Source organism: Protopterus annectens, chromosome 14.part0 (genome assembly GCF_019279795.1).
Source record: "Protopterus annectens isolate FY-2018-M chromosome 14.part0, PAN1.0, whole genome shotgun sequence".
NCBI classification, from domain to species: Eukaryota; Metazoa; Chordata; order Ceratodontiformes; family Protopteridae; genus Protopterus; species Protopterus annectens.
In genome coordinates, this window is record NC_056748.1 from 444,426,775 (window position 1) to 444,453,135 (window position 26,361).

At 41.5% G+C, this 26,361-nt stretch overlaps 1 protein-coding gene across 1 annotated transcript in view; it reads left to right on the forward strand.

Moving 5' to 3' along the window:
* EVC2 (EvC ciliary complex subunit 2) overlaps nt 1-26,361 on the forward strand; it is a 1,983,677-nt gene that overhangs the window by 400,345 nt on the left and 1,556,971 nt on the right. Inside the window, exon 4 of the mRNA XM_044056208.1 lies at nt 11,095-11,160. Within this exon, the coding sequence (XP_043912143.1) occupies nt 11,095-11,160 (66 nt within the window). The remainder of the gene's footprint in view (nt 1-11,094; nt 11,161-26,361) is intronic.

A 26,361-nucleotide genomic window follows, 5' to 3' on the forward strand; every position in this document is an offset into this window, starting at 1 on the left:
ACCTTGACTGCCGTTGGGGCCCGTTTTTCCGCTCCCTCTAGACCTTATCCCAAGGCCCAGAGAGGAGGGAAAATGTGGTTCAGGAAATCCCAAAAGTTCTTCTCTACTCCACCGAGTGATCCCCCCTCCAGAGGCAGGGGGGGGGATTCAGGAAGACGCCGCCCTAGAGGTGGCAGAGGCCCCCGTAACTCTGGAGACCGTGACTCCTTTCGTGGTTCCTCCTACCCTCAACATCCCTAGGATGTGGCCCGGCTGTGCTTCTCCGGAGCCAGTCGGGGGTCGTTTTGTGAAACACCCACAGGCTTGGGAATCTATAACCAAGGATCAGTGGGTGCTTCGCATTGTAACCGGAGGCTACCTCATCCCCTTTTTCAAGCCCCCTCCTCCTACAAGGAGAATCCCGGACGTGCCACCAAGTCAACGTGATCTAGCAGCCGTAGAAGTTTCAAAGCTGCTAAGCAAAGGGGTCATCCAGCCCGTCCCCGCCGACCAGATCGGATCAGGAACTTACTCAAGATTCTTTTTGGTGCCAAAAAAGACAGGGGACGTAAGGCCCATTTTGGACCTAAGCTCATTAAATCGTTTTGTGAAGAAGTCCAAGTTCCGGATGGTCACCCTTCATTCCATTCTCCCGTTATTGGAAAAGGATGTCTGGATGTGCTCCATAGACCTCAAGGACGCTTACTATCACATTTTGGTACGTCAAGAGTCCAGGAGTCATTTACGCTTCCGCCTAGAAACCAGTCATTTCCAGTTTCGTGCACTGCCCTTTGGTCTCACCACAGCCCCCAGGGTGTTTACCAAGTGTCTGGCAGTGGTGACAGCTCACCTGGGAAGTCTAGGATTCCAAGTGTTTCCCTATTTCGACGACTGGCTCCTCACTGCCACCTCCAACCATCTTCTGATTCGAGCGCTGATGGCCACAGTAACTTTGGGTCTCTCGCTGGGAATCTCTTTCAATTGGAAAAAATCTGTGCTGCAGCCATCTCAGCGTATCTCCTTTATAGGCGCAGAGTTAGACACAAAAAGGATGCGGGCATTTTTGCCATCAGAAAGAATTCAGGTTCTACAATCACAGGTTCTAAATTTGTTACCCAAATCTCGAGTTCCTGCCAGACAGATTCTTCAGTTATTGGGCACGATGGCTGCAACTATCCTCTTAGTACCGTTAGCCAGGCTGCACATGCGGGTGCTGCAATGGCTGTTATCGGTTCAATGGTCATACCAAGAACTTCCCCTGAACCACCTGGTTCTGATTACGGACAGTTGTCGTCGGGACCTCCGTTGGTGGCTGTGTTGGTCCAACCTGGACCGGGGGCGTCCTTTCGCCTTTCAGCCCCCTGTTGCCACAGTGACCACGGGCGCCTCCCAGATAGGGTGGGGGGGTCATTATCTGGACAGGTCTGTCCAAGGCATTTGGCAGGATTGCGAAGCGCACCTTCACATCAATATCCTGGAAATGAGAGTGGTGCTTCTGGTTTTACAAGCACTTCATCATGCTCTCCCCCAAGGTACTATTGCGATTCTATCCGACAACATGTCGGTAGTTTGGCACATAAACAAGCAGGGCGGAACCAGGTCCTACCCCCTTTGCAGGGAGGCCATGAGAGTATGGCGCTGGGCCATAGCCTCTCGACGTTTCTTAGTAGCCACGCACATTCCGGGGAAAGCCAGTGTGATTGCAGACAGGCTCAGCAGGACTCTCCTGTTGCCCCACGAGTGGTCCCTCAACAACAGAGTGGCTGCGCAGATCTTCGCCAAATGGGGTCTCCCTTGTTGCGACTTGTTCGCCAGCCCCAACAATGCGAAGTGCAGAGAGTTCTTCACTCTGACTCCCTCTCAGGGGGAGTCTCCCAGGGACGCTCTAGCCCACAATTGGCCCCCGGGTCTGCTTTATGCCTTCCCCCCGATTCCCCTTCTCCCGAGGGTGATTCAGAAGGCTCTTCATGTCGGGTGCCACATGATTTTGGTCGCCCCACATTGGCCCCGTCAGGTTTGGTTCCCATTCCTTCAGAAGTATGCGGTACAGGGCCCCTGGATTCTGGACCCAGTGCCGGGTCTGTTGTCCAATCAGTCGGGACACTCTCATCGGTCCCTCCGGTCGTTGCAACTGGCTGCTTGGTTACTCCACTTCCATCCTTAGTTAGAGATCTCTCTCTTTCTTCAGAAGTGATGCACATCTTGTCCTCTTCCCACAAGCCATCCACCGTTAAGCTGTATTCCAGCAAATGGAAAAGGTTTGTTTGTTGGGCCCAGCAGCGAGGCATTGATCCTCTTACGGCCCCAGTTCCGCAGGTCTTGGAATTTCTAGCTTCATTGTTTCATTCAGGCTCTTCAGTCTCCACAATTAAAGTTCAACTGGCTATTTCTAATTTTCATGTTGCTATAGAGCCTTCATTAATGGCTAACAGACTTTGCAAGTCCTTTCTTAAGGGAGCCTGGCTCCTCAGGCCTCCTATGGCTCATCCTGTGCCCCCTTGGGACTTAAATTTGGTTCTGGCCTCTTTAACTGCCCGTCCCTTTGAGCCGGCAGCCACTTGTGATATAAAATTTCTGTCGTGGAAAACTGCCTTTATAGTGGCAATAACTTCTGCTAAGCGGGTTTCAGAGCTTCAGGCTCTCTGTTCTTCCACTCTTTATTTGATTTTTCACAAAGACAGAGTTTCTCTTAGATTGAATCCATCCTTTTTGCCTAAGGTAGCATCCCCTTTATGCATTCAGCAATCATTGGAGCTCCCAGTTTTCTTTCCAAATTTTTCTAATAGAGCAGAATATACCTTCCACCAGTTGGATGTTCACAGGCAACTGCGTTTTTACTTGGATAGGACCACTCAGACACGAAAATCTAACTAACTGATGTGAGAGTGTTCGATCTCGCCGTTTGTTCTTACACCTGGGTTCGGAGCCGATCCTCGGCTCCGTGTCGGCCGCTTGCAAGCTCTGCATTGAGAAAAAGCTCGAGACTAACCTAACTCCCACAACCCCCCTCTGCCTTTACCTCAGATCTAGTTTGCCGCTGCAGCGTTCGCATCACTTGATCGAGCTCAAGCACCTAAAGCTAAGATTTAAGGATTTTTTTCTTGTATTCTTGAAAATTATATTTTTCTATATCTTGTTTGTTGACTGTGTCTCTGTGTGATACTGTCTTGAGGATATTCTCGGTACCAGTTAAAGTTTTTTAACTTGTTTAGAGTTTCCCTCGGGGCCTATCCCACCCTTTACAGGACTTGACTACCGGATTAGACTTTTCTTGCTGGATTTGACAATTTTATCGGATTTGACTTTCATAACTGAACTTGACCCTTTCTTGTTACTATCCCTATTGTTAGCTTTACAAAAATGTCTGAGAAAGCTAAATCGGGGTTTAAACTTTGCCAATGTGGGCAAAAGATGTCAGTTACTGACGATCATAGTTCCTGCGTCTACTGTCTTGGCCCTCTCCATCTGCAAGAAGACTGTTCAATTTGTCATTCTTTCAGTGGGAGGGTCATGACAGATAGGCGCAGGAAACTCATGGATAGGGGTTTGTTAAAACCTACTTTTCAAGAGGCTCTGGATGCTTCAGACCAGGCATCCAAATCCTCGAAGGAATCGAAGACGTCGGAGCCCAAGTCATCGGCTCCGAGCTCTTCAGTTAAGGTTCGATCACTGGTTCCACAGACTTGGGACGAGTGTTCAACTGTTGTCAGTTTCGAGCCTCGAGTCTTGGAACCGGTGACGGAGCTCCCTCCCCCGACACTGTTGAGGTCGGCTCCGTCTTCGATTCCTTCGACCCGTTCTTCCAGGCCCCTCTCCGACACCGATGTAGACCGCGTGGTGCAGAAGTTAATGGAGAATACGGCCTTATCCAAACTCATCTCGGTCTCCTCTCAATTGGTGTCGAGACTTGAAGGCCTCCCATTATCTCCATCTGTTCCTCCTCCGAGACCTGTCCAGTCTTTGGAGCCGGAAGAAGCTGATCTGCTGATTGTGGAGCCCTTGGTGCCAGAACCGTCCTTTTCTCGGTCGGCTGCGTTCACCTCGACTCTGTCGGATCCGGTACCGGAGTCTCGGAGCCGAAGATCCATCCTTGGTTCCGGGACCGAGAGTCGGACCGATGTTTCGGTTCCGACTCTCCCTCTCGGGGCCTCGGCTCGGATCGACTCGGTTCCGTCCTCGGGGTCGATGCCTTCGGTGCCTGTTTCGGGGATTCTTCCCATTTCTTGAACCGGAGATACCTCGACTCGGGACCCGGGGCCTTCGACCTCATGAGGAAGGTGTTGTCTACCCAGACAACCACATCAGTAGAAGCAGCCTCCTCCCACAAAGGACCGTTATCCTCCTCTGCACCAACGGCTACATCCAAGCGTCGAGCACCTGTGTCTCAGCCACCTCTGGAGGGTGCCCCCTCTTCCTCGGAGGCTTCTTCGGATGCTCCCCGAAGAAGTCCCTAGGAAAAGATTGTTTAAGAGGAGACACTTAGATTCTCCACAAGAATCATTGACATCGGACACTGACTTGGATGAGTCAGAAGGGTCCCCAAAGTCACCTTCAGAGGATGTCTCTTTTCTGACATCTTGGAGATCCTAAAACAGAGAGGTGATTGGCAATCCCTCCCCCCTTCTGAGGATGAGTCAGTCTTGCTGAAGGCATTTGTTGCTCGCCCTTCCTCCTCCTGGGTCACTCCGCCCTTCGATGAGTTAATGGAGCTGATTGCTCGAAGGGCGTGGGAGACACCTGACACGGTGGAACCAGTTCCTAGAAAGCCTAATAAGTATATTACTGCACCCCAAAACAAGGCTTATCTCACAAAGGGAGTTCCAGTGGACGCTATGGTGGTGGCAGCGGCCACGAAAAAGGAGATGTCGGAATCTTCATCTGTCCATCCACCTAACAAAGATTCTAGGACTATGGACAGGTACGGGAAGCGCATTTTTAGTTCAGCGGCTTTTTCTATGCGATCCCTGAACTATTTGACCCACTTTACACGACTACAGAGGGATCTAATCAAAGAGTTGGGAGATACCTCCAGGGTACTACAGATGCTGCTGTTTCAGAGAAAGTTACAGCACATCTCAATACCCTTACATCCATTGTAAACTCGTCCATGAGGCTGATCTCATACGCAGCCAAGGATCGAGTAGGGCAGCAACTTCAGCGATTGCTCTTCGTAGACAATCCTGGATGCGCTTATATTCATTTGGAAGCCTTCAAGTCTTCCTTTACTAACGCCCCATTTGACGGTGCCACTCTCTTTGGCCCCAAAGTAAAGGAGACCCTTACCCGGTGTGAACAGGAGGGAAAGACTCTGTCTGCTGTCGGAGTCCGTTTTCTACCCCATCCAGACCGTACCCCAAAGGGCAACGCGGTGGAAAAATGTGGTTTCAAAACCCCAAGGATCTTTCCCAGGCACACAGGGTGATGCCCTCTAGAGGCAGAGGAGGGGCAGAGGTGGAAGACGCCCGGCGGCAGAGGGTCCGCAAAACCAAGGTGACAGGGATACACCCCTGGAAAACCTTTCCAGCACTCCTGAGAGGAGGCCCGACTGTCCTGCTCTGGAGGCAGTCGGGGTCGCTTAGCTTTATACCCTCAGGCCTGGCAAAATCTTACATCAGACAAATGGGTAAAAAGCGTTGTTACCAGAGGCTACAGAATACCCTTCCTACTGCCCCCATTCCAATGAAAAGACTCCCAGATGTGCCGCCCCATCTGCGAGATCCTGCAGCTATAGAAATTTCAAAGCTGCTAGAAAAAAGAGTCATCCAACCAGTCCCAGCGGACCAAAGAGGATTCGAACTTACTCAAGGTTCTTTTAGTTCCAAAGAAGACAGGGACTGGAGGCCATTCTGGACCTAAGCAACCTCAATACCTTCGTCAAGAAAGAAAAGTTCCGAATGGTCACGCTTCAATCGTTCCTTCCATTTTTACAGAAGGACGACTGGATGTGCTCAATAGATCTAAAGGACGCGTACTACCACATCAAAATGGCCAGGGCATCCAGGGATCACTTGCGCTTCGGCTGGGAGCCAGCCACTTTCAGTTTCGAGCCCTGCCCTTTGGTCTGACCTCAGCCCCCAGGGTTTTCACCAAATGCATGGCAGTGGTGGCGTCTCACCTGAGACGCCTGGGATTCCAGGTGTTTCCGTATCTGGACGACTGGCTCCTATCTGCCACCACCCAGCGTCAAATGATACAGGCCAGGGATTACACACTACAGCTTTGTATTCACCTCGAATTTCCGTAAATTCGAAAAATCTTCACTACAGTCATCACAGCATATCTTATTCATAGGAGCAGAATTGGATACGCATCATTTAATTCTAAGGCTTCCTCCAGAAAGGATAGCCTCACTACAAAGCCACATATCTCTTCTTCTGTCATCCAGAAAATCCCCAGCAAAACTGGTTCTGAAGGTTTTGGGTCTCATGGCAGCTTCCCTCATTGCGATACCATTGGGAAGACTGCACATGAGAGTTCTGCAATGGCTACTGTTTGCACAATGGTCGTTCCAACAACTTCCTCTGACACAAAATTCTGATCACGAACACATGCAAATCACACCTAGCCTGGTGGCTTCAAACTTGCAACCTTTCCAGCGGAAGACCATTTGTGCTACGCCGACAGCTACGGTGACCACGGACGCTTCCCTGATAGGGTGGGGGGGCATCTTTCAGGGACGGACAGTCCAAGGCGAATGGACCGAGTTAGAGTACAATCTGCACATCAATGTTCTAGAGTTGAGGGCAGTGTTTCTAGCGTTGCAACACTTTGCTCCCCTTCTTCCTCTAGGGACTATTGCAGTACAGACGGACAACATGTCCGTAGTCTGGTACATAAACAAGCAAGGGGGAACCAAGTCTTATCAACTATGCAGAGAGGCCATGAGAATCTGGCAATGGGCGGAGTCCACAGGTCGCTTTCTGATCGCAACGCATATCCCGGGGTCATCCAACGTCATAGCCGACAGGCTGAGCAGAGCAATCCTGTTGCCTCACGAGTAGTCCCTCAAACAGTCAGTTGCAAAGAGAATTTTTCGCAAGTGGGGCCAGTCTTCCTGCGATCTTTTCGCATCTCCAATGAACGCCAAATGCAGGAGCTTCTTTGCTCTATTACCCCCTCCAGGGGAAGTCCCCAGGGATGCGCTGGTTCATGATTGGCCCCCGGGTCTCCTGTACGCTTTTTCTCCCTTTCCCCTGATTGCAAAGTTTCTGCAGAAAGCCAACAACTTGCAAAGGACGATAATCCTCATTGCCCCATTCTGGCCTCGTCAAATTTGGTTTCCCTTTCTTCTGGCACATCGCATTCGGGGACCCTGGATGCTGGACCCGGAACCAGATCTACTGACCCACTCGTCAGGGGCTCCCCACCCCTCGCTCTTGTCACTCCACCTAGCAGCTTGGCTGCTCCGCTTCCCTACTTAGCCAGGTCTGATCTCTCACCTGCAGTTCAGAATATACTAGTAGCTTCTCATAAAGCTTCCACTACAAAGACCTACACTAGTAAATGGAAGCGTTTTGTGTTCTGGGCAAATACACAGCATTTGGACTCTGTTATAGCTCCTTTAAACAAGATCTTGGAGTTTTTGACAGAATTGTTTCACCAAGGAGCTTCTCCAGCCACTTTAAGGGTGCAATTGGCTGCCATTTCCAACTTTCATGTGGAAGAATGTGGGGCACCTGTTATGGCTCACAGACTTTGTAAAGCCTTTTTGAAAGGATCTTTCCATATTAGACCACCAGTTAGAACTCCTACATCTCCTTGGAATCTAAATCTCTTATTATCTAAGTTGAGGCTACCTCCTTTTGAGCCAGCCTCCTCTTGTTCTTTGAAGTATTTGTCGTGGAAGACCCTCTTTTTGGTAGCCATTACATCCGCTAGGCGAGTGTCTGAGCTTCAGGCTCTTTCCATGAAACACCCTTATCTGATCTTTCATTCTGACAGAGTATCTCTTTGCACTAATCCATCCTTTCTCCCCAAAGTCTGCTCTATTAATAACATTAATCAATCCATTGAACTGCCTACCTTTTTCAAAAATCACTCCAATAAGTTGGAGTATATGTTACACAAGTTGGATGTTCATAGACAACTTAGATTTTACTTGGATAGAACAAAGGATCACAGGAAATCTGATCAACTTTTTGTAGCTTTCGCTGATAGCAGGAAAGGTGTAGCAGTTACTAAACGAACCCTTTCCAAATGGCTAACTGATTGCATTATATTCGTTTATGATTCTTCAGAACAAACTTTACCTGGCAAACCCAAGGGCACTCTACAAGATCAGTTTCTACATCCCTGGCTCATGCAGCTCGCCTACCATTAGACACTATTTGTGCAGCTGCCACTTGGTGTAAACCACATACATTCATTTCTCATTACAAAGTAGACAGGGTTTCTAGGGACAGGGCAACCTTTGGTTCCACTGTGCTCAAGAACGTTCTCCCGTGAGTTCCTCAGGAACATGGAGCTAGGGACGCTACCCAGGTGTAAGAACAAATGGCGAGATCGAACACTCTCACATTTAGAAGTTATGTCCTTACCATAACGTTCCATGTGGAGTGTTCATCTCGCCTTTGTTCTTACATTCCCACCCTCCCACCCTCAGGAAGAACGTGCAGTTTGGTGCCTGGTCTGGATTATTTGGCTTCTGCTTTGCAGTCGTTGTATATATATGTATATCTTGTATATATATATGGATAAGTGCTTGTACAGTATGTTGTTTGTTTTTTGCATGAATATGCTCTCTCTCTGACTCCTGGTTTGCTTGCAAACTAGATCTGAGGTAAAGGCAGAGGGGGATTGTGGGAGTTAGGTTAGTCTCGAGCTTCTTCTCGATGCAGAGCTTGCAGCGGCCCGACGGAGCCGAGGATCGGCTCCGAACCCAGGTGTAAGAACAAAGGCGAGATGAACACTCCACATGGAACGTTATGGTAAGGACATAACTTCTAATTTGTGTCCTTTGCGGAGAATAGGTTAGGTCTACCAGTTGCCAAAACCACCATTGCCAAATGGATTAAGGATTGCATCTCTTTCATTTATTCCCAGTCAAGCAGGGAGTTGCCTTTCCCACTCAAAGCTCATTCTACCAGGGTTATGGCCACCTCTGTAGCTTTTCACTCCAAAGTTTCAATAGATGATATTTGTGCGGCTGCTACGTGGTCTTCTCCGCACACCTTCATTTCTCATTACAAGGTTGATGTGGCTTCCCGAGGCAGAGCTTCATTTGGTTCCGCAGTTCTCAGGAGTGTGTTCCAGTGAGCCACCCGGGGTTTTAGGTGCTAGGGACGCTGCCCCATCAGTTATGAATGTAGGCGAGATAGGATCCCATTACATCTTTTAGTTATGTACTTACCATAACTTTGGATGTATGGGATCCATCTCGCCTACATTCATACATCCCCACCCTCCTTCCCCCTACCTTTTGGATTTGGAGGAAATATTGATCTTGCTAAGCTCTCCTCTGGAAGGGCTCTAGTTGGTTACAGTTATTGGTATGTGTTTCTGTACCTGTATGAATATATGAAAGCGAACAAACAAGATCTGGGGAAGCAGGTGTGGTGCATTCTGGGATAAGGGGTAGCCCAGCCAATGAGAGACTTCGTTCTAGTGTATAGTGGCCGAGTCAGAGCCAGCGGATCGGCTCCGAACCCATCAGTTATGAATGTAGGCGAGATGGATCCCATACATCCAAAGTTATGGTAAGTACACTACATAACTAAAAGTTAAATGAAAAGTTACCATGAACAGAGATGATTTACTTTGTTCATGTCTTTAGATTATTGATGTTCCTCCATTCTCCTTTTGAGAAAAAGTTTTCATTATTTTGCTTACTTGTTTATACTTGGTTTATTCCTAGCACACTGCTGTGGTCTAAGACAGTACAACTGTGAGATGCATGATAAGGTGACCTTACAGCCAGGTTAATCTTCTCAGTAAAAGGAATTAGTGTGGTAGAGTATCACCGCGTGAATTCACGATCTCTGTAGCCTGTTCTACAGGTTATTATGGTAAGTTAAATTCATTGTCTTGTCCTGGCTTGGTATGATCAACAGGATTGTATGGTGGAGTTACATGGGAAAGGCATCTTGTATGTATGACAGTTTTACTTGAAGTTTGTGATAGAGACCGACCTTTAGAGCACAATGTTGGATAATGTTGGATCTGGGGTGGTGGTCAATATATAATCTTTTTTTTTTTGTTCACAGATTCCATCTAACAGCTACTATTTGCAGGTCATATCAACTCAGTTGCACCTCTGCTGAGGGGCAAGAAACTGAACCGTTCATTCCCTAAATTAAATAAGAGTGACCTATGACTCATTCATTCTCCTGGCAGGTTGAGAGTACCATTAGTCCATTCATTCTCCTCAGAGGTGGGACTTTGACATAGTAAGCTAGTTTATCCTATCCTTTTGGTGACCAGTGGCTGTGCTTGTAGGAAGCATGCCTCTGCGTGCCAGTGTTGTGATTGTATCTGAGGCACACAGCTACTGTGATCCTCTGAGTTGCATCTTACCACAGTATCTCCGTTTATTGCCTTAACAATACAAAGGCTCTGACTGCCTCACTTACTCTTGATTAGGTAAGCTGGTGTTAACTGCTTGCACCTGTTTGCTTTGCCTGCCCTGCCAGCTTCCCCAGCTGCTAACTGAACTTTGTTCATCTGGACAATGTCAACTTTATCCTTGTGCATCACAGACTGGTCTATATCATTGTAATCATCCATCTCTTTCATATCTTGAATCCTTTGAATTTTCCAAGACTTTTGCATTGACAAATTGTCAGACATTCGTTGGACCTAGGTTGTCGTTTGTATTGTACAATGAGTGACAACCATGCTAACCAGTCACAGAAGGCATCTACTATGATCCAGAAACTTAACAAATGACCACTTCCTCTTGAAAGGTCTATAACCCAAAGATTAGACCATTACTGTGTAGACACAAATTGATTTAGTCATCTACTGTTATAAGTAGCCCACAGAGTTTTACTTTATTAATAATTACAGTAGAATGAGCATGTTTGTACATTTATCATGTTGTGCTAGTTACTGTTTTTGCTTAAACAGATTTGTGGCTGCAGTGTTTCACATGTATGATTTTTGCAATTTTTTTAACAGAAAAGAGCATTGACAAAAACATCAGTAGCATCTTTTAATGGCCTGATATTTCAAAAATGTGCTCAGGTGAGTATGCGGTTTTGTTGGAAGTGGTATTGTTTGAGATTGTTTTTGTAATGTAGTAATATTAACACAAGACTCCTTCAGAAATGTTAAGTTTGTGGAATTCTACTGTTCATTTACTTTAATAATGCATCCATGTAGTATTAGTAAATGAGACACACTTGGTCATTTCTCAGGGTGTTGAGAGACTTTCTCTGTTAGTGTGAAGTGTTTTAACAAGTTTATATGTACTGGGTAGAGTAAAGCACCTCAGTCTGTAATAGTAGCATACATTGATGGTTATCTGAGAAAATCCTAACCTTAAATATCAGTCAGGCAAGAATCAGGACAGTATCATTTAGTATGTGTCTCATCTCAGCAAAATGAACATAGAGCCGTTTGGCAGATGAGACCCAATGGTTGGATGCTGCTACTGATTTTCAGTTTATTAGTTTTACATCAGAATTTGCTTGGGATGTGACAAACAATCAACAGCAATTTTCTGTTCCACCTTACGTCTATTTCTTAGCCTTTGTTTTAACTGCACCACAGTTTTGCTGTTGCTCTGTCCTTTAAAATATTGTTTTAAATAATGGACCGCTTGCCCTGCAGAAGTAATATGCCTTTTCTGTGTGACAAACCTTTTTTTTAATTTCCTTATCATATTTTTTGCTGTAAATATTCTTCCCTCTTTAAAGAATGCCTCCTACCTGTGCCACTTCTGTCTTTGTGAGATATTAGATGTTCATTATATTGATCACTGCTGCAGTAGTCTTAGTTATATGGGTTATATCCTGCCAAGGATTTAACACCCGGCCAGCTTCCAAAGCTTCAGGGCACATTCGACAAGCTCAAACTGTCAAGCGGCTCGACTGAGCTGATTGAATGACAAAATCTGGGAGTGAAGCCCTTCAGAGCTTTACTGTCACCGAACAGTATGCTCCTCTGAGGCTTTCGAGGATCAATGATCAGCTTGTGCTTTGCTTTGCTGGACAGATAAGTTCCCTTTGGAAAAAAAAAAATAATTTTCTTAATTTTACTGATGTTTTATTACTTTCCTCTTCACAGAAGTTATATTAAAGCTAGAAGTGTTGTGTTTTAACAACTCTCTAGAGACTGTAATGTACTTTTAAATGGAGCACTTTTTTCTATCAGTTTAAAAGTAGTGTAAAATAACTGGAAAAAAATTTCTGTGGCGAAATTGAGTTATTTTTCTTTTGTAAGGCTGGCATGGTTAAAATGCTTTTTACTGTGTTTTTTTTCAGTCAAAAAGATAACTTTTGAGGACTTGTACTGCTTACCAGTAATTGGTGCTGGTCTTCCTAGGGAAAGAGGCACCATTTTCAGCCTGATCATGGAACAGACTATTGGTTACACTGTCCTCCTTCCAGCCATAAAAAGAAAGTTAAACAAACAACCTTTGCTATGACATCAGGCTAGCAATTTGCCTCAGCCACAGGTGGGTGGCTGTGTTGTAGCCATTGTACCTCAGACCACTCAACTTTTGCTTTGGATCCCACTGGTGTATCACTAACAGCCACTATGGATTTAGGGTTAGCCATGTCCTCTGCAGCTGTTGGGGCCCCTTAAGTGGTCTTGGAAGAGGGAACAGGGAAGGTTTCCCTGTTGTGCCAGAATGTTGTGCCTGTCCGTAGGGAAGTAGCTGCTGCTTTGCTGCCATTACTAATATGGCTGGCCCCATTTTTCCTCTAAAAAGAAAGCCAAGCATGTATCTACTCCTCCTCAAATTTCTTTGGCTGGGACTAGTTTACTGGGTCTGAATGAAATTTTAATTTGGGGCTATTCATCCTTATTGTAAAGTAGTTTCTGGTAAAATAAAGTGGGATCCCTGTTTTCTTGAAGAGATTCGAGATTCTGAATTTGAACAGGAAGATGCAGAGACGGATACAGTTTTTTTTTTCTTCAGCTTTCTGATTAAGAGTTTGTTGGAGAGATTATTGTCTGATTCTCCCTGTGGAGGTTTCTGTTTCTCTGAAACTATTGCTAGAATGTGCCAGTGTTTTCAGTGGAGAACTTTGAGGTTTCTCAGTCCCTCAGAAAATACTATGAGTTGTTACAGAAGAATTTTCCAGAACCCACATCCATTCCCCCCAGTTCTTTCTGCTTTAGAGTGTGTGTGCGTGCGTGTATGTGTGTGTGTTACTTCCTGCAATTTTACTGATAGTCAGCCAGCCTCCCCTAAAAAGGCTGATAGGATGTAAAAAGTTCTTCAGTCTCTTAAATGTTTATACACTATTCCTTTAGTTGATTCCAGTGCTGTTAAGCACTTAGTTAATTCCAATCTTATTTTTTCTGATAAGGATGGGAAAATTATTAACAGGTATGGGAAAAAAGTGTGCACAATTTTGAATCTTCGGGCTCATATGTTAGTTTGTTCTGACAAATTGTGAAAGTATGAGGAATGTGTTATCTGCTGTTTCTTCTTGTGAGGAAAAATCTGCTTTGAATAACTTAAGTTTCTTCTTTTGCACGGGTCACTGTTCATTTTCCCAGTGTGTGAATGACTCTATTGATACTCCTTCCAAGGCTCTGGCTACAGGTACTATTTTAAGGAGGATTACATGACTGCATTCTCAGAACCTGTCAGATGATAAAAATGAGATTTTAAACTCTCTCTTGGATGGAGCTTTAGTGTTTAGTCCCTCTGACGCAGAGGTGATCAAAATGTGTAATGAAGGAGCAAGCTAATCCAGGTAATCTAAGACAGTTTAACCCTCCTTTTCCAAATTTTTCACTTTTGGCAAAAACAGTATAAACAGTCACAACAAAATTCTGGTAAACAGACATTTAAGACGAAATGGCAAGGGGGTTCCAAAAAAGAAACCTTGAATCTCTTAAAACTAAGGACAGTCCAGTCTGAATGACTGTTCAAGATAGCTTGTGACCCCCTCCCTGGCTCCCTTTTTTCCCAGAAAGTCTGAATCTCCATTTTTTTTTTGGCAATAGATCTCTTCAGACAAATGGGCATTGAAAATCATTCATGGAGGTTACAAATTGCAGTGGGAGGAAATTCATCCTTTCCAGGTAGTTATTCCTCATTATCCAGCTCAAACTATTTTGTTTCCACCATTGTTTCATCACATGCTGTCCCAAAGAGTAATAGAATCAGTTTCTACTTCACAGGTGGAGAAGAGGTTTTATTCATGATTGTTCCTAGTGCCAAAGAAAGGCAGTGTGTGGAGACTAGTTCTGGATCTTTTCCTTCCTAAACCAGTTTGTGGTAGTACCCAAATTCAAAATGATGTCACTTCACAATCTGTTATCTCTTCTTCCTCTTTCAAGTTTCCTGGTAACACTAAACTTAAAAGATGCTTATCGTCACATCTCTATTCATCCAGACTTCAGAAGCTTCTTAATGGTTTGTGTATCTATATTGCATTATTAGTTCTCTGTTTTACCCTTTGGACTATCCACTTCCCCAAGAGTGTTCACAAGGTGTCTAGCTGTAGTTATAGCTCATTGCAGGCTACAGGGAACCCATATTTTCCATATTAAGACAACTTACTTATCTTTGCAGCGTCTCTTTCATAGTGTTGGGAATCTGTCTGTCTTGGGCGAGAGATCTTTTGCAAAAGCTGGGATTCCATGAGTACATTCAAAAATATTTCTTGACTCTGTATCTGAGTTGTAAGCTTTTATGATGAGTCAGCCCTATCTTGTTTTTCATAGGGAGAGGGTTTCTTGCAGGAACGAATCCTTCTTTTATGCCTAAAGTGGTATCAGAGTTTACTTTAAGTCAAACTATCCATCTCCTTGTTTTCTTTCCAAACCTAAAAATGAGAGACAAAGGATACTGCATACCTTGGATGTTCACAGACAACTCAGGTACTTTCTTGACCGGACTTGAACTTTCAGATCTTTGGATCAGTTGTTCATTTCTTGTGAGGTTAAGAAGGGACAAACTGTGTCAAAACAGACTATTTCCAAATGGTTGTCAAATGCTATTACCTTTTGCTATGCTCAATATAATAAATGTATTCCAGACAGGGTCAAAATCCACTCTACCAGGACCTTGGCTTCACCTATGGCTTTTTGGAAAGGGTTGTATTCTAGAAGTATTCTAGAAGCTGCTGCTCGGTCCACTGTACATACCTTTACAAAGCACTATAAGCTTGGTTCCTTTTCTAGGTCTGGATCAGCTTTTGCTAGGGCCATCCTCCAGGTGCTTCTGGACTCTTCTTCTACCTCCCAAAGACAGTTAGTTATGATAATGTACCCATATAGCTAAGGCTACTGCAGCAGTAGTAAATATGATGAACATAGTACAGTTGTGTAAGTAAACGTGCCATAACAGTAGATGTTTGAATGATCGCTGCTGCAGTAGCAGGTCTCTCCCTCCACCCCCTTGTTTTTTGGTGTAGTTTTTATGCCACTATGTGGGCATTTTTTTTTTGTTTCTAGCATTGCCCTTTCAGGGCTTAGCCTCTGTCTCTCTGTTGGCAGGAAAGCTCTGAAGAGCTTGGCACCTGAACTTGTCTTTTAGTCAGCTCAGCTTGAGCTACTTGACAGGTTAGGAAATGAAAGGTGCCCTGAAGCTTTGGAAGCTGGACGGCTGTTATATCCTTAGCAGGATATATAACCCATATAACGAAGGCTAGTGCAGCAGAGGTCATTTTAACATCTACTGTTTTGGTAAGTTCAACTTACACAACTCTCCTTTCTCATTCATTGCTTTGCCTTTCTTCTAGTATACATGAAACTTGGGATCTTATTTCAAGAAGGAGTATTTCAGCATGTACAAGTATCATACATGGTCTCTTTTCCTACGCCTATGCACATTTTTCCAGCAGTCCTACAGATGGACTTGAACATTCACTGAACTTGTTCTTGTGACACTGATGTTGGTCTTGTGTTAACCATTTTTAAACCAATGTCAGCTTTACCTATCATTACTACTTACTGTTCATAATGATCAAGCAGATTAATTATTTTTATGGTCTGACTGGTTACATAAACGTTTTTTAAATATTTTACTGATTTTTTTTTCTTGTTAGAATTACTTTGCTCAGTGTTGTACAATGTTTGCATTAGTTTATTTTCCAAAGTTTATTTAATTGATGAAGACTTCCAGTATGGCAGCACTCTGATCAATAGCGTAACTTTCATCTCTCCTAGTGTGAAAACAGAGACTAAGAAAAATGAGTGCCATTGAAAATGTGTGTTTGACGTTTTTATAAAATTCAGTTACTGGCTAGTAAATACACTCCCTGGATGGCCAGCAAATAAGAAATTTAGAAAACCTGAAAGAAAATCAAGCAGAAAAGGTGAAGAGAAAACAATGTCTGGGAAGGATTCTCCAGCTGTTTAGCAAAAAGCAGCTCAAGCTTCAGCTCAAGCTTCAGCTCTGGTTCAGGAGATGGCTTCCAGTAATTTAGAGGAAAAAGTAAATCAAATATACTCAGAGGTGATTAAAATAAATGAAACATTGAAGGAATATTGCTGTGCCCACTTTAATTTCATTGTATATTGTCTACCTTTTTTGGAGCTTTTCTCCCCAGGTCTCTGCTGAAAATGGGCATTTGCCCTGCCAGACTAATCCAGTCAACAAATGTCAAATAAATAATAATAAATAAAATAAATATCAAACAACAAAATGCTAATCAGATAGAAGAAACTCTAGCTAGCCATTCAGATGAACTGATAAAATTACAAAAATCGGAGGCTGACATGAAGAAAAAAATGCCTGAATGTGAGGTTTCTCAAGAAGAACTGTTTAAAAAAAGATTTTCTGCTGTAACAGAGAAAGTGTTAGGAAGGCTTTGTTGCAAATAAACAACTGGACTGCTGTTCTTCAGCAGAATTTGATAATTAAAAGGGCACGTCGAGTGTAAGCTCCAAACCTGACCATGGGAAAGCAGCCAAGATCTGTATTAGTAAATATACAGTCATACCAGCAGAAATAGTTGATCCTCAAAAAATTGTGGCAGAAGGGCAAAATATTAAAAATTGGAGACAGCAGAATGTTTGTAAAAAGTGATTATTCACTGTACACCAGAAGAGAAGCAGATGTATCCCAGCAATCAGGGAATGTAGGAGGCAGGTGTGTGATTCAAGTTACTGTATCCAGCTGTCTTCCCAGTTTTTTTTCCTGGAGGATCAGAGTAATTTTTTGACACAAATCAAGCTAAGGAGGAAATAAAAAAAGTGTATCCAACAAAAGGGTGAGTTGGTAAGTAGGACAGGACTCTGCTTCACATTCTTCTGATGGTAAGGTTCTTAGAGAGACTGTGTCAGTGAAACCTTTCTCAGTATTCTGAAGAAAAATGCTTGACAAACAAAAAAAAGCACAGGAGTTAACTAGAAGAATCAGCAGTACTGTGGGCTTAAATCAGTGTCTGGTTTTGGGAGATGGAGAAGAACAGGAACATGGCCAGCCTTAGGCATAGGCCAACTAGGTGTCTGCTTAGGGCGCTGCTCTAGCAGGGGCACTTTTTCAGTAATCTTGATGGTGTAGATAGACCAGGGTAGGGGCACATGGTGGTGTTGAGTGGATGCTGTGGAGATCTTTTGCCTAGAGTAGCAGTTGATCAAAGGCTGTTCCTGAACAGGAAGAAGACTAGCAATTCTGAATTTAGTAAATAAATGGAAGGCTGTAAACTATCTTATTACATTTGTGAAATATGGTTTTGCAGAAAAAAAGTGACTGAAAAAACACTGGACTTTTGTTGACTTGTTAAACTTGTGGGTAGATTGTAAAGCATATACCCCACATTATATCATTAATGTTTAGAAGAACACTAAAAGGAGGGAACTAATTATAAGTAAACAATTCTTTTGTTCTTATTAGTATTTGCATAAAACAGTTCATGATATCAACTGCATGTTATATACAGTGAAGCAGTTTTGTGTAGTGGGTAGTCAGGGCTATTTTAAATGTGGGAGGAGTCTTTTCAGTGACTATTGTATGTGTTAAAATGATAAAGTAAACAAGTACTATTTTTATTTGCAAGAAATGTAGGTTGTACAGTATAACAGAAGAAAAAAGGCTGGACAAAAGCAAGTTTAATGTTTATATGCTGTGATCTTGGGCTACTGGGGTGGGGTGGTGTAGAAGTGCACTGATTATATGTAGAATGAGGATATTTTCCCTTTTTTATTTTACAAGGGTCAACATCTAGATTACTTTCTTTGGCTTAAGCTGTTAACAGGTGTTTTGTAAGCATGTAGGCTTTAAAAAATGAGACAAAATGATGTAAGCCATTAACATGCTAAGCCTCTCACAACTGCAAAGATATTGGCTTGTTTGTTTTCTACTGGATATTGTTCAGTGGAGTTGAAATGTCTGCAGCTGAGGGCAGCTGTGCATTCTAGTGAAATTTACAAAGACTTATCGCTCAATACATTTCCATGAAGGCAAGCTGTTTGCAGGTGCAAGCAGATAATCTTGAGAAATCTGAGTATTCTTTGCTGAAGGAAATTCAAAATTTAAAGGTACAATGTGCAAGCAGTTAAGTGAAAAAATTAAGTTTGAAACTGTGGGAAGTTAATAAGAGGTAACAGCTTCCCTAGCAACCTTAATAATTTAATGCAGTTAATAAAACAGTGTACAATTTAGTTGTATGTAAAAATAGTACACTTTTTCTTAGGACTAAAAGTTAATGTTCTTTGAAAGCATACAAGCTGTTTTTCATATCTGGGAGTGAAAGAGAGATAAGAAAAGAATAGACAGCACTCAGTATAAGTGGGAGCACAGGCTGTAGCATGCGCTTTAGCATAGGTAACCTTAATTTTAGGTTAGATGATGCCTATAGGTGCAGCCGTCAATTTGGGGCAGTTCTCTTCTGAAGGTTTAAACTTCATGTTTTGAAGATGTACGTAGTATTTCAAAGTTAATAGTGGTTAGGTGTGTTTTGTTTTTACTTTTTTGTTGAGGGTTCCATTAAAACAAAAAATCTTGAAAAATGTGACATAGGTTCAAATGGAGATGAGAAGAAACAACTGTACAAACGATCAGCCTGACAGATATTTGTATATGCATGTAATATAAAAGCTGGAAATACACATTCAAAAAACTGTCATGTATAATAGGTGGGGAACAATAGCTTTTTATCATGAAGGCTATGCTGTGCATATTATTCTGGAATATGAATTGCCGGACAAGTATAGATAAAAAAGGAAGCAGTGTTGTTATATTAAGGAATGCAGAGTGCAAATAACAGTGCTGCAGAAGCACATTTGGAAAGAAATGAGCATGTGAGTTTAACTAAGAGAGGATTTCAGATTGGATAGTCCACAAAATATCAGGAACAAAGGAAAGGCGAAGTAATTATATTAATAGTTGGAAGAGCTCCTGTAGTGATAGATGAGGGAATAAAAAGACTAACATGATAGATTTGTGGTAGTAAGGAGCTATTAGAAAAAGAGGAGGATTACATTGGCATGGATTTATATTCCACAGAAAACTGCTGTTATAGAGCTTAAGAAAATGTTGTGATAAATAATCAGCTTTCAGGAGGACCTGTTATTTATAGGTGGCAACTAGAATTTGATTTGCCATGGTGTTGACGTATCAGGGGACACCTAGATGGGACAATGTAACAAAAGAGGGTAGATTAATGAAGAAATTTATGAAAATATTTGGTATGGAAGATGTGAATTCAGTAGTAGTACCTCAGATAGAATTTGCTTATTTTTCACCAGTAACTGGGCTAGAGTAGACAGAAATTATATTGTACAGGAATATGTACATATAGTTGAGAACTTTGACACACATCTAATAACTCTTTCAGGTTATGCACCAATAAAAACTAGGATAAAAAATGCAGAATAATGAACTAAAAATAAAACACTGGTGCTTTCCCACCTACCTGTTAAAAAGAGAGGAATTTAAGGAATGGGTAGTGAAAGTTATTTGAGAGTCATTAGAGAAGATAGAAATGTTTTTAGAAGTTATAGTTATTGGCAGGGATAAAATGAAAAAGGAATTTAAAAGCGGTAAAAATAAAAGAGGAAGAGATATGGTTAAGAAATTACTTAGAGGGACTATTAAAGGTTAAAGAATTGCATAGTAAGAGGAATCTCACAGAGCAATAGCAGGAGCAAAAGCAGAGTGCTTAAAAGAAAATAAGGGAGTATCCAGATGATATGCATGAATTTAGAAAGACTGCAGTTTAACAACTATTTTTGTAACAACTACAAAGTACAAAAACTTTTATCACAACAGCTTGGACAACAGAACATTGACAGGGTTGTTGCCAAACTTAGAGAACCCATAGCAAGAAAAATAACCAGAGATCCTGTAGAGGTTTCAGAAATATTTTGGAAATGTTATGAAAATTTGTATAAACCAGAGAAACGTGTAAGTGAAGAAAGTATACAAATGGAAGTAGTTATGGAAGACTTAATTATGCCAAGGTAAGAGGCAGACAAGGCTCAAGAACAAGCAGTTAATGTAGGAGATGATGAGATAAAAACTGATATATAATCAATCTTCAGGAAGGTCTCCTGGTTCATATGGTGTTCCTGTGGAAATATGAAAATTAGGAGGGGAAAAAAGTGATAAAGATCTAAATGATTTTACTTAACATTATTTTGCACAAACATATTGGAAAAAAAGATCTGGTGAGTGTGCTGCCTAAAGATAGTAAAAGACCATTCAGACTTGGTTTCATATAGACACATTTCAAGTTTAATGCACAGTTACTAAGTGTTTATGTCTGTACTAGTTAAAGGAATGCAAAAGGTATTGCCAAAATTGATAGGATATGCATCATTGTGGTTTTGTGGAGGGGAGGCAGACTGTAAGAAAATAGCACTGTTGTTGGTGGGTCTTGATGCAGAAAAAACATTTGACGGAGTAAGCTAAGATTATATGAACAGGACATTGGAAGCATTTGCATTCCCTGATACAATAATGAGGTTAATTAGAAGGATATTTGAAGGATCAGAGTCAAAAATTAAAGTGGGTTGGCTCCTCTCAGATATGCTGTGTTTGAAAAGAGGAACCAGGCAGGTGTGTTCTTTTTCCCTTTGTTAAATGCATAAAGTCTTATTAAGATTAATTCTGTTGGCTGCCAAAAAAGCATGTACTAAAAAATGGAAATCAAAGTGTACTCCAACCAGGGTTGCCAGATTTCCGATTGGACAGGGAGGGACAAAGTGAAGAGCAAAAAAAAAAGGTCTTTCATACATAAATAATTGACAAGGACTGCATGTAGTCGCTGTTTTTAATGAGATATATTACTCAAGCCAAATATGCAAATAAGTACATACATACAGTTATTATGCATTACAACATTACAAACAGTCACATATTAGATACCTTCGAAACATTTTAGTTAAATTCTAATTATAAACATGTATAATCAAACCACATACATGGAATTAACTACATATACATAATAGTCACACAGTAACAATAATAATAACAATAGTACGCTTTGAACATTTGCAGGAATCACAGTTATTATGCATTGCAAACAGTCACATATTCATTAGATACCTTGTAAACATTGTAGTTGCATTCTAATTATAAACATGTATAATCAAACCACATACATGGAATTAACTACATATACATAATAGTCACACAGTAACAATAATAATAACAATAGTACACTTTGAACATTTGCAGGAATCACAGTTATTATGCATTGCAGTCACATATTCATTAGATACCTTGTAAACATTGTAGTTGCATTCTAATTATAAACATGTATAATCAAACCACATACATGGAATTAACTACATACACAGAATACTCACACAATAATAATGACAGCAATAACAGCAATACCGTAGTCCACCTTTGAATGAATATTTTGATTTAAATCCACAAAGTTATATAATAACAGCTTTATTACAAGTACTTTTCACAGCTTTTAGCTTGTTTCAAAATATATTCACCATCTTTAGTCGATAAAAATTTTCTAAAGTCTTTACAAGTGTAATTAAAATTTTGTTTGACCATTAATTCAGCTTCCACAGTCTTTAACAACAATCTGTTTCTCTCCTTTCTCCAGGCTGCACTCATTAGACTAAATATTCTCTCACAAATTGCATTGGATTGTGGAATTGAGAGTATGTGAGCCACGATTTTGTACAAATTACTGCAAGCAGGATGATCTTTAAAAAATATTATCCATTTCTCATCTATTGTTTTTCACATTTGCTTCAGTCATACTCAGTACAAACTTGTTTAATAAACAGACATCTTCATATAGAAGGTCAGTATTGCAAGTAATATTAAACAATTTTGTTAATTCTTCAATTGAGAATTCTTTTACATTTGGTTTTAAGGATAAGACATTAATGCATTGAAATTTGTTACTTTCAAAGTCAAACCATTTCTGTAGGTATTTTATCGCTGTGTCAAAAATGTCTTTGAAACGGGATTTTTGATGTCATCACTGCATTTTAGTAACATTGTTCTAGCAATGCTTCCATAAAAGGCATCATTTTTTTGACTGAGTGACTGCTCATTATTTCAAAACATCAATTATTAAAACATCATTGCTTTGAAGTTTTGTTAACGCATTCTGAATAATACTGCATGCATTTGCAACAAACCCCAGGTATGCTAATGCCAATTCATCACTGAAAAACAATTCAAGAATTTCAGATTTGGATTTTGACTCAGAAAGTACAATCGTATTGGCTCAAAATTTTTATTAACCGCTCAATTGGCATCAAAGTGAGCCATCGAGTCATGGCATAACATTTCAGACCACTCTACTTCTAGCCATTCAATAATTCTTTCAGTTGTTTTGTTGACGAACTAAATTCATTATAAATTTTTATAACGATCGACTCTATATCAAAAGTTAAAGTTTGTGCAGCTTTTAGCAGTATTATGTAGTATGTGACAATTACACCCAATTCCAATTATATTTGAATTAAGGTCTTTTAATTCTGTAAAGACGCTTTGTTTTTACCAAAATTGACGTTAGCATTGTCAGCGAGAAAGCTGTTACATTTTGTATTTTTAAATTATTATCTTTTAAAGCCGTTGTTATAGAATCTGCTATACTAACTGATGTCTCACTTTCCAGTGAGTAGAAGGTTAATAATTTTGTTTGAATGCCCTGTTCTTTGTGAAAATACCGAACAATTAATGGGAAGGTTTTTATATTGCCTTTATTTGGGTGCTCACAGAAAATGGCTGGACATCTTGCAATTCTGTCAAAATAATTCTTTTTGATTCAGGTGCAAGCACTAATAATTTTTGTTGCTTTAGTTCTACCACAACAATATTTTTTTGATATTGTTGAATCTGGGAACAAACAAGAAAAGAGCAATCCTGCACAGTCACTGGAAATGTAACTGTGTGAATGCTTCACAGTGTGAAAACAAAAAGCTGTTTCTGCAGCAATAATATCATCTTCTTCCTTTGAATTTTTTGTCATGAAAAATGTTGTTATTTTGGTGGACGTCGAAGCTGATGAAATATTGTTGGTGTGTAGACTTCATATGTTGATGTCATTTTCACCACCATGTCCAATTGAAAATGACGTATTATTGCACATCGAGCATATAGCATATCCTTCTCGTCCTTCTCGTAACCAGGAATATTTTTTTCATCCAATCAGTGTTGAATTTCACAAGCCTTTTTATTTTCTTTGAAGGAGTATTATCAACATCTTCAGAAGTACTCATCTATAGAATGATGAAAAGTTTTTACATGTTAAGATATTTTTAATAGAATGTAGAAATCAACTATGAACAAGCAAGAAATACCAGGCTGGGTCTTGTAAACTCAACAAAAAAGTTGTAAAATAACACCACTAAGAACAGAGACAGAGTCCGACTCCAAGTTGATTTCACTTTAGTGGAGTTAAACTGCAATAGTCGCTATTCGATGTTTCTTAATGTAAAACTGGTTTTGAGAGCTCAAGTGTAGTACCAGATGCTTTACAACAAAAGACAGAACTCCTGCAGTAAGATGATCCTTAGAAATAAGTTCATAGACTTCTGCATAGAAAACCTTTGCATAACCCAAAAGTTTTTGCAGTATCAGAGGAGGTTAGGATGTACCGACGGTACCTCACCAGATTTGTATAACTGGAGCTGTAAACACCCTAGAGGTTTCCAACAAAGAGAATTCTACATTTAAAATCTTTAAGCTACCAGAAAAGACTAAAAGCACTGTCTCCCTGGCCTTGAGTGTCTTACAGACTCTTCAGAGGAAATCAATACCTTGCCTTCCACACAGTCAGGCGACCCAGCAGTCAAAGACCTTTTGTACCTTCACAAATCAAACAATCCCAAAAATATCAGAACATCAGATCTAAACCAGCTTTAACAGAGCAGTAACACAAGGTGGAGAGACAAATTAGTTACTCAGAATTTTCAAAACCTCTGGAATAGACTTGCTCTTCAGATAAATCAGTTTAACACACCACCTTCTTTCAAATGGGACCTGGATAATTCAATAAGTATTCATAAATTCAACCTAGGCATGACTGGCACAAGACAACCCTCCTCGAAAAGGGGGTTACACAACTTACAACAATCTATGGTGGGGAACTGACATGGCATAATGGTGCAAGAGTAAGACTCAGTAGCCTTAAACTTCTTGTGATAACAATAAATGCACTTAAATGGGGAAGACATCCCTGATCACTATCAGCAAGAAACTTTATTCTCTTGTAAAATCATCCAAGGCTAGCTTCAAAAGAAAAATCGCCATGGACTCCAAAGATAACCACAAGGCATTCTTTAGCTATGTCAAGAATCTAAGTGGCAATTCTCAGATTTTCTCAGAGTTGGTGCTGAGAAATACACTGAACCGACCAATATAGCCAACATCTTGGCATACAGGTTCAGTGCAAACTTCACCCCCCTCTCACCCCCCAAAAGGGCCCATAACTATACCAGAAGAATGCAGTTCCACTGAAATCACAGACACTCAGGTTACAACAGCCCTCTCCAAAGCCAAAAACGCAGCATCAATGGGACTGGATGGTGTCCCAGGCTCCCTCCTATCTTACACAAGCTCAAAGATGAACTAACCTCTCATCTAAACACACTGTTTAAACTCAGCCTCTCCACAGGCTGCATGCCCACAGAGTGGTGCACAGCAATGGTTATTCCGCTCCACAAAAGTTGGAGCCACTACAGAACCTGGGAACTATCCTATAAGCCTGACTAGCTTGGTATGCAAAGCTATGGAGTGCATCATCATGGATCTCAGTAACAGAGACATTGGGAACCTCCAAACACTGGACCCTACCCATTTTGTCTTTGTTAAAGGCAGATCATGCCTCAGCCTCCTAAACCTGGTGGACTTCTTTGAGACAGTTACCAAGGCTATAGATGAGGGAAGGGTGGCCCACACAGCCTACCTAGAGCTCACAAAGGCTTTTGACACCATTCCCCACTCAGGTATTTTATAGACAAGCTCACCAGCCTGAACATAAACCCTTGGAGCTAGGTCTGACTCTAAAGCGGTTACAAGTGGCATTCATTCCCCAGAGCCTTAGGACCCCTCCTGTCCAGCATATACTTCTCAGAGGTACAGCCTACTGTTTCACTTGTCTCGAGGTGTATTCAGATTTAATGAAGATGGATACACCTCCATCTTTGGTTCTTTCACACTTGTTTTGGGTTCTGAATGTGCGAAAGGAATTGTAGCCTTGTATGGCTGGGGTGCTCTCTGACTTTAAACCAAGACCCGAGCTGACCTTTTGTATAAAGTGTATAAAGGCCTGTTGCACTTGCATTGCTACTTTGTACTAGTTCTTGGACCTTTGGCATCAGATAAAAACCTTCAGATGACCGTGGTTTATCTGCCAGATGTATCACTTACACTGTCACACTATTATACAATTTGTTCTCCAGCTCCACTCCAGCCAGGCAAAATTGTATATAACATTACCAAATGCACTGCTAATGTCTAAGTCGTAGGCTAAATACAGCATTGCTTTTCTGGTGGTAAACCGTAATGTCCTAATTTCCAGACAATGAACAATGAACTATGTTTATTCTGGCATAACTTAACCATTCTGTCCCAAATTCATGTTTCATGCTTCATTTTATACCATATATCATCAACTTACAGTCTTACAACTTTTAGTAATGATGAATCACATGTGAACTGTCAGGTCACTACTTTTTAGCTTCTGTCTTGCTCTTGCACTCACTAAAGAACTCCATTTGCCATTACCTTCTGGATGGAATAATATCAAGTTGAAACTTATTTTTTTCCTCTTTTCAAATTACACTTCTTAGTTACACTTACACATCATACATGGCACTGCATAGCAT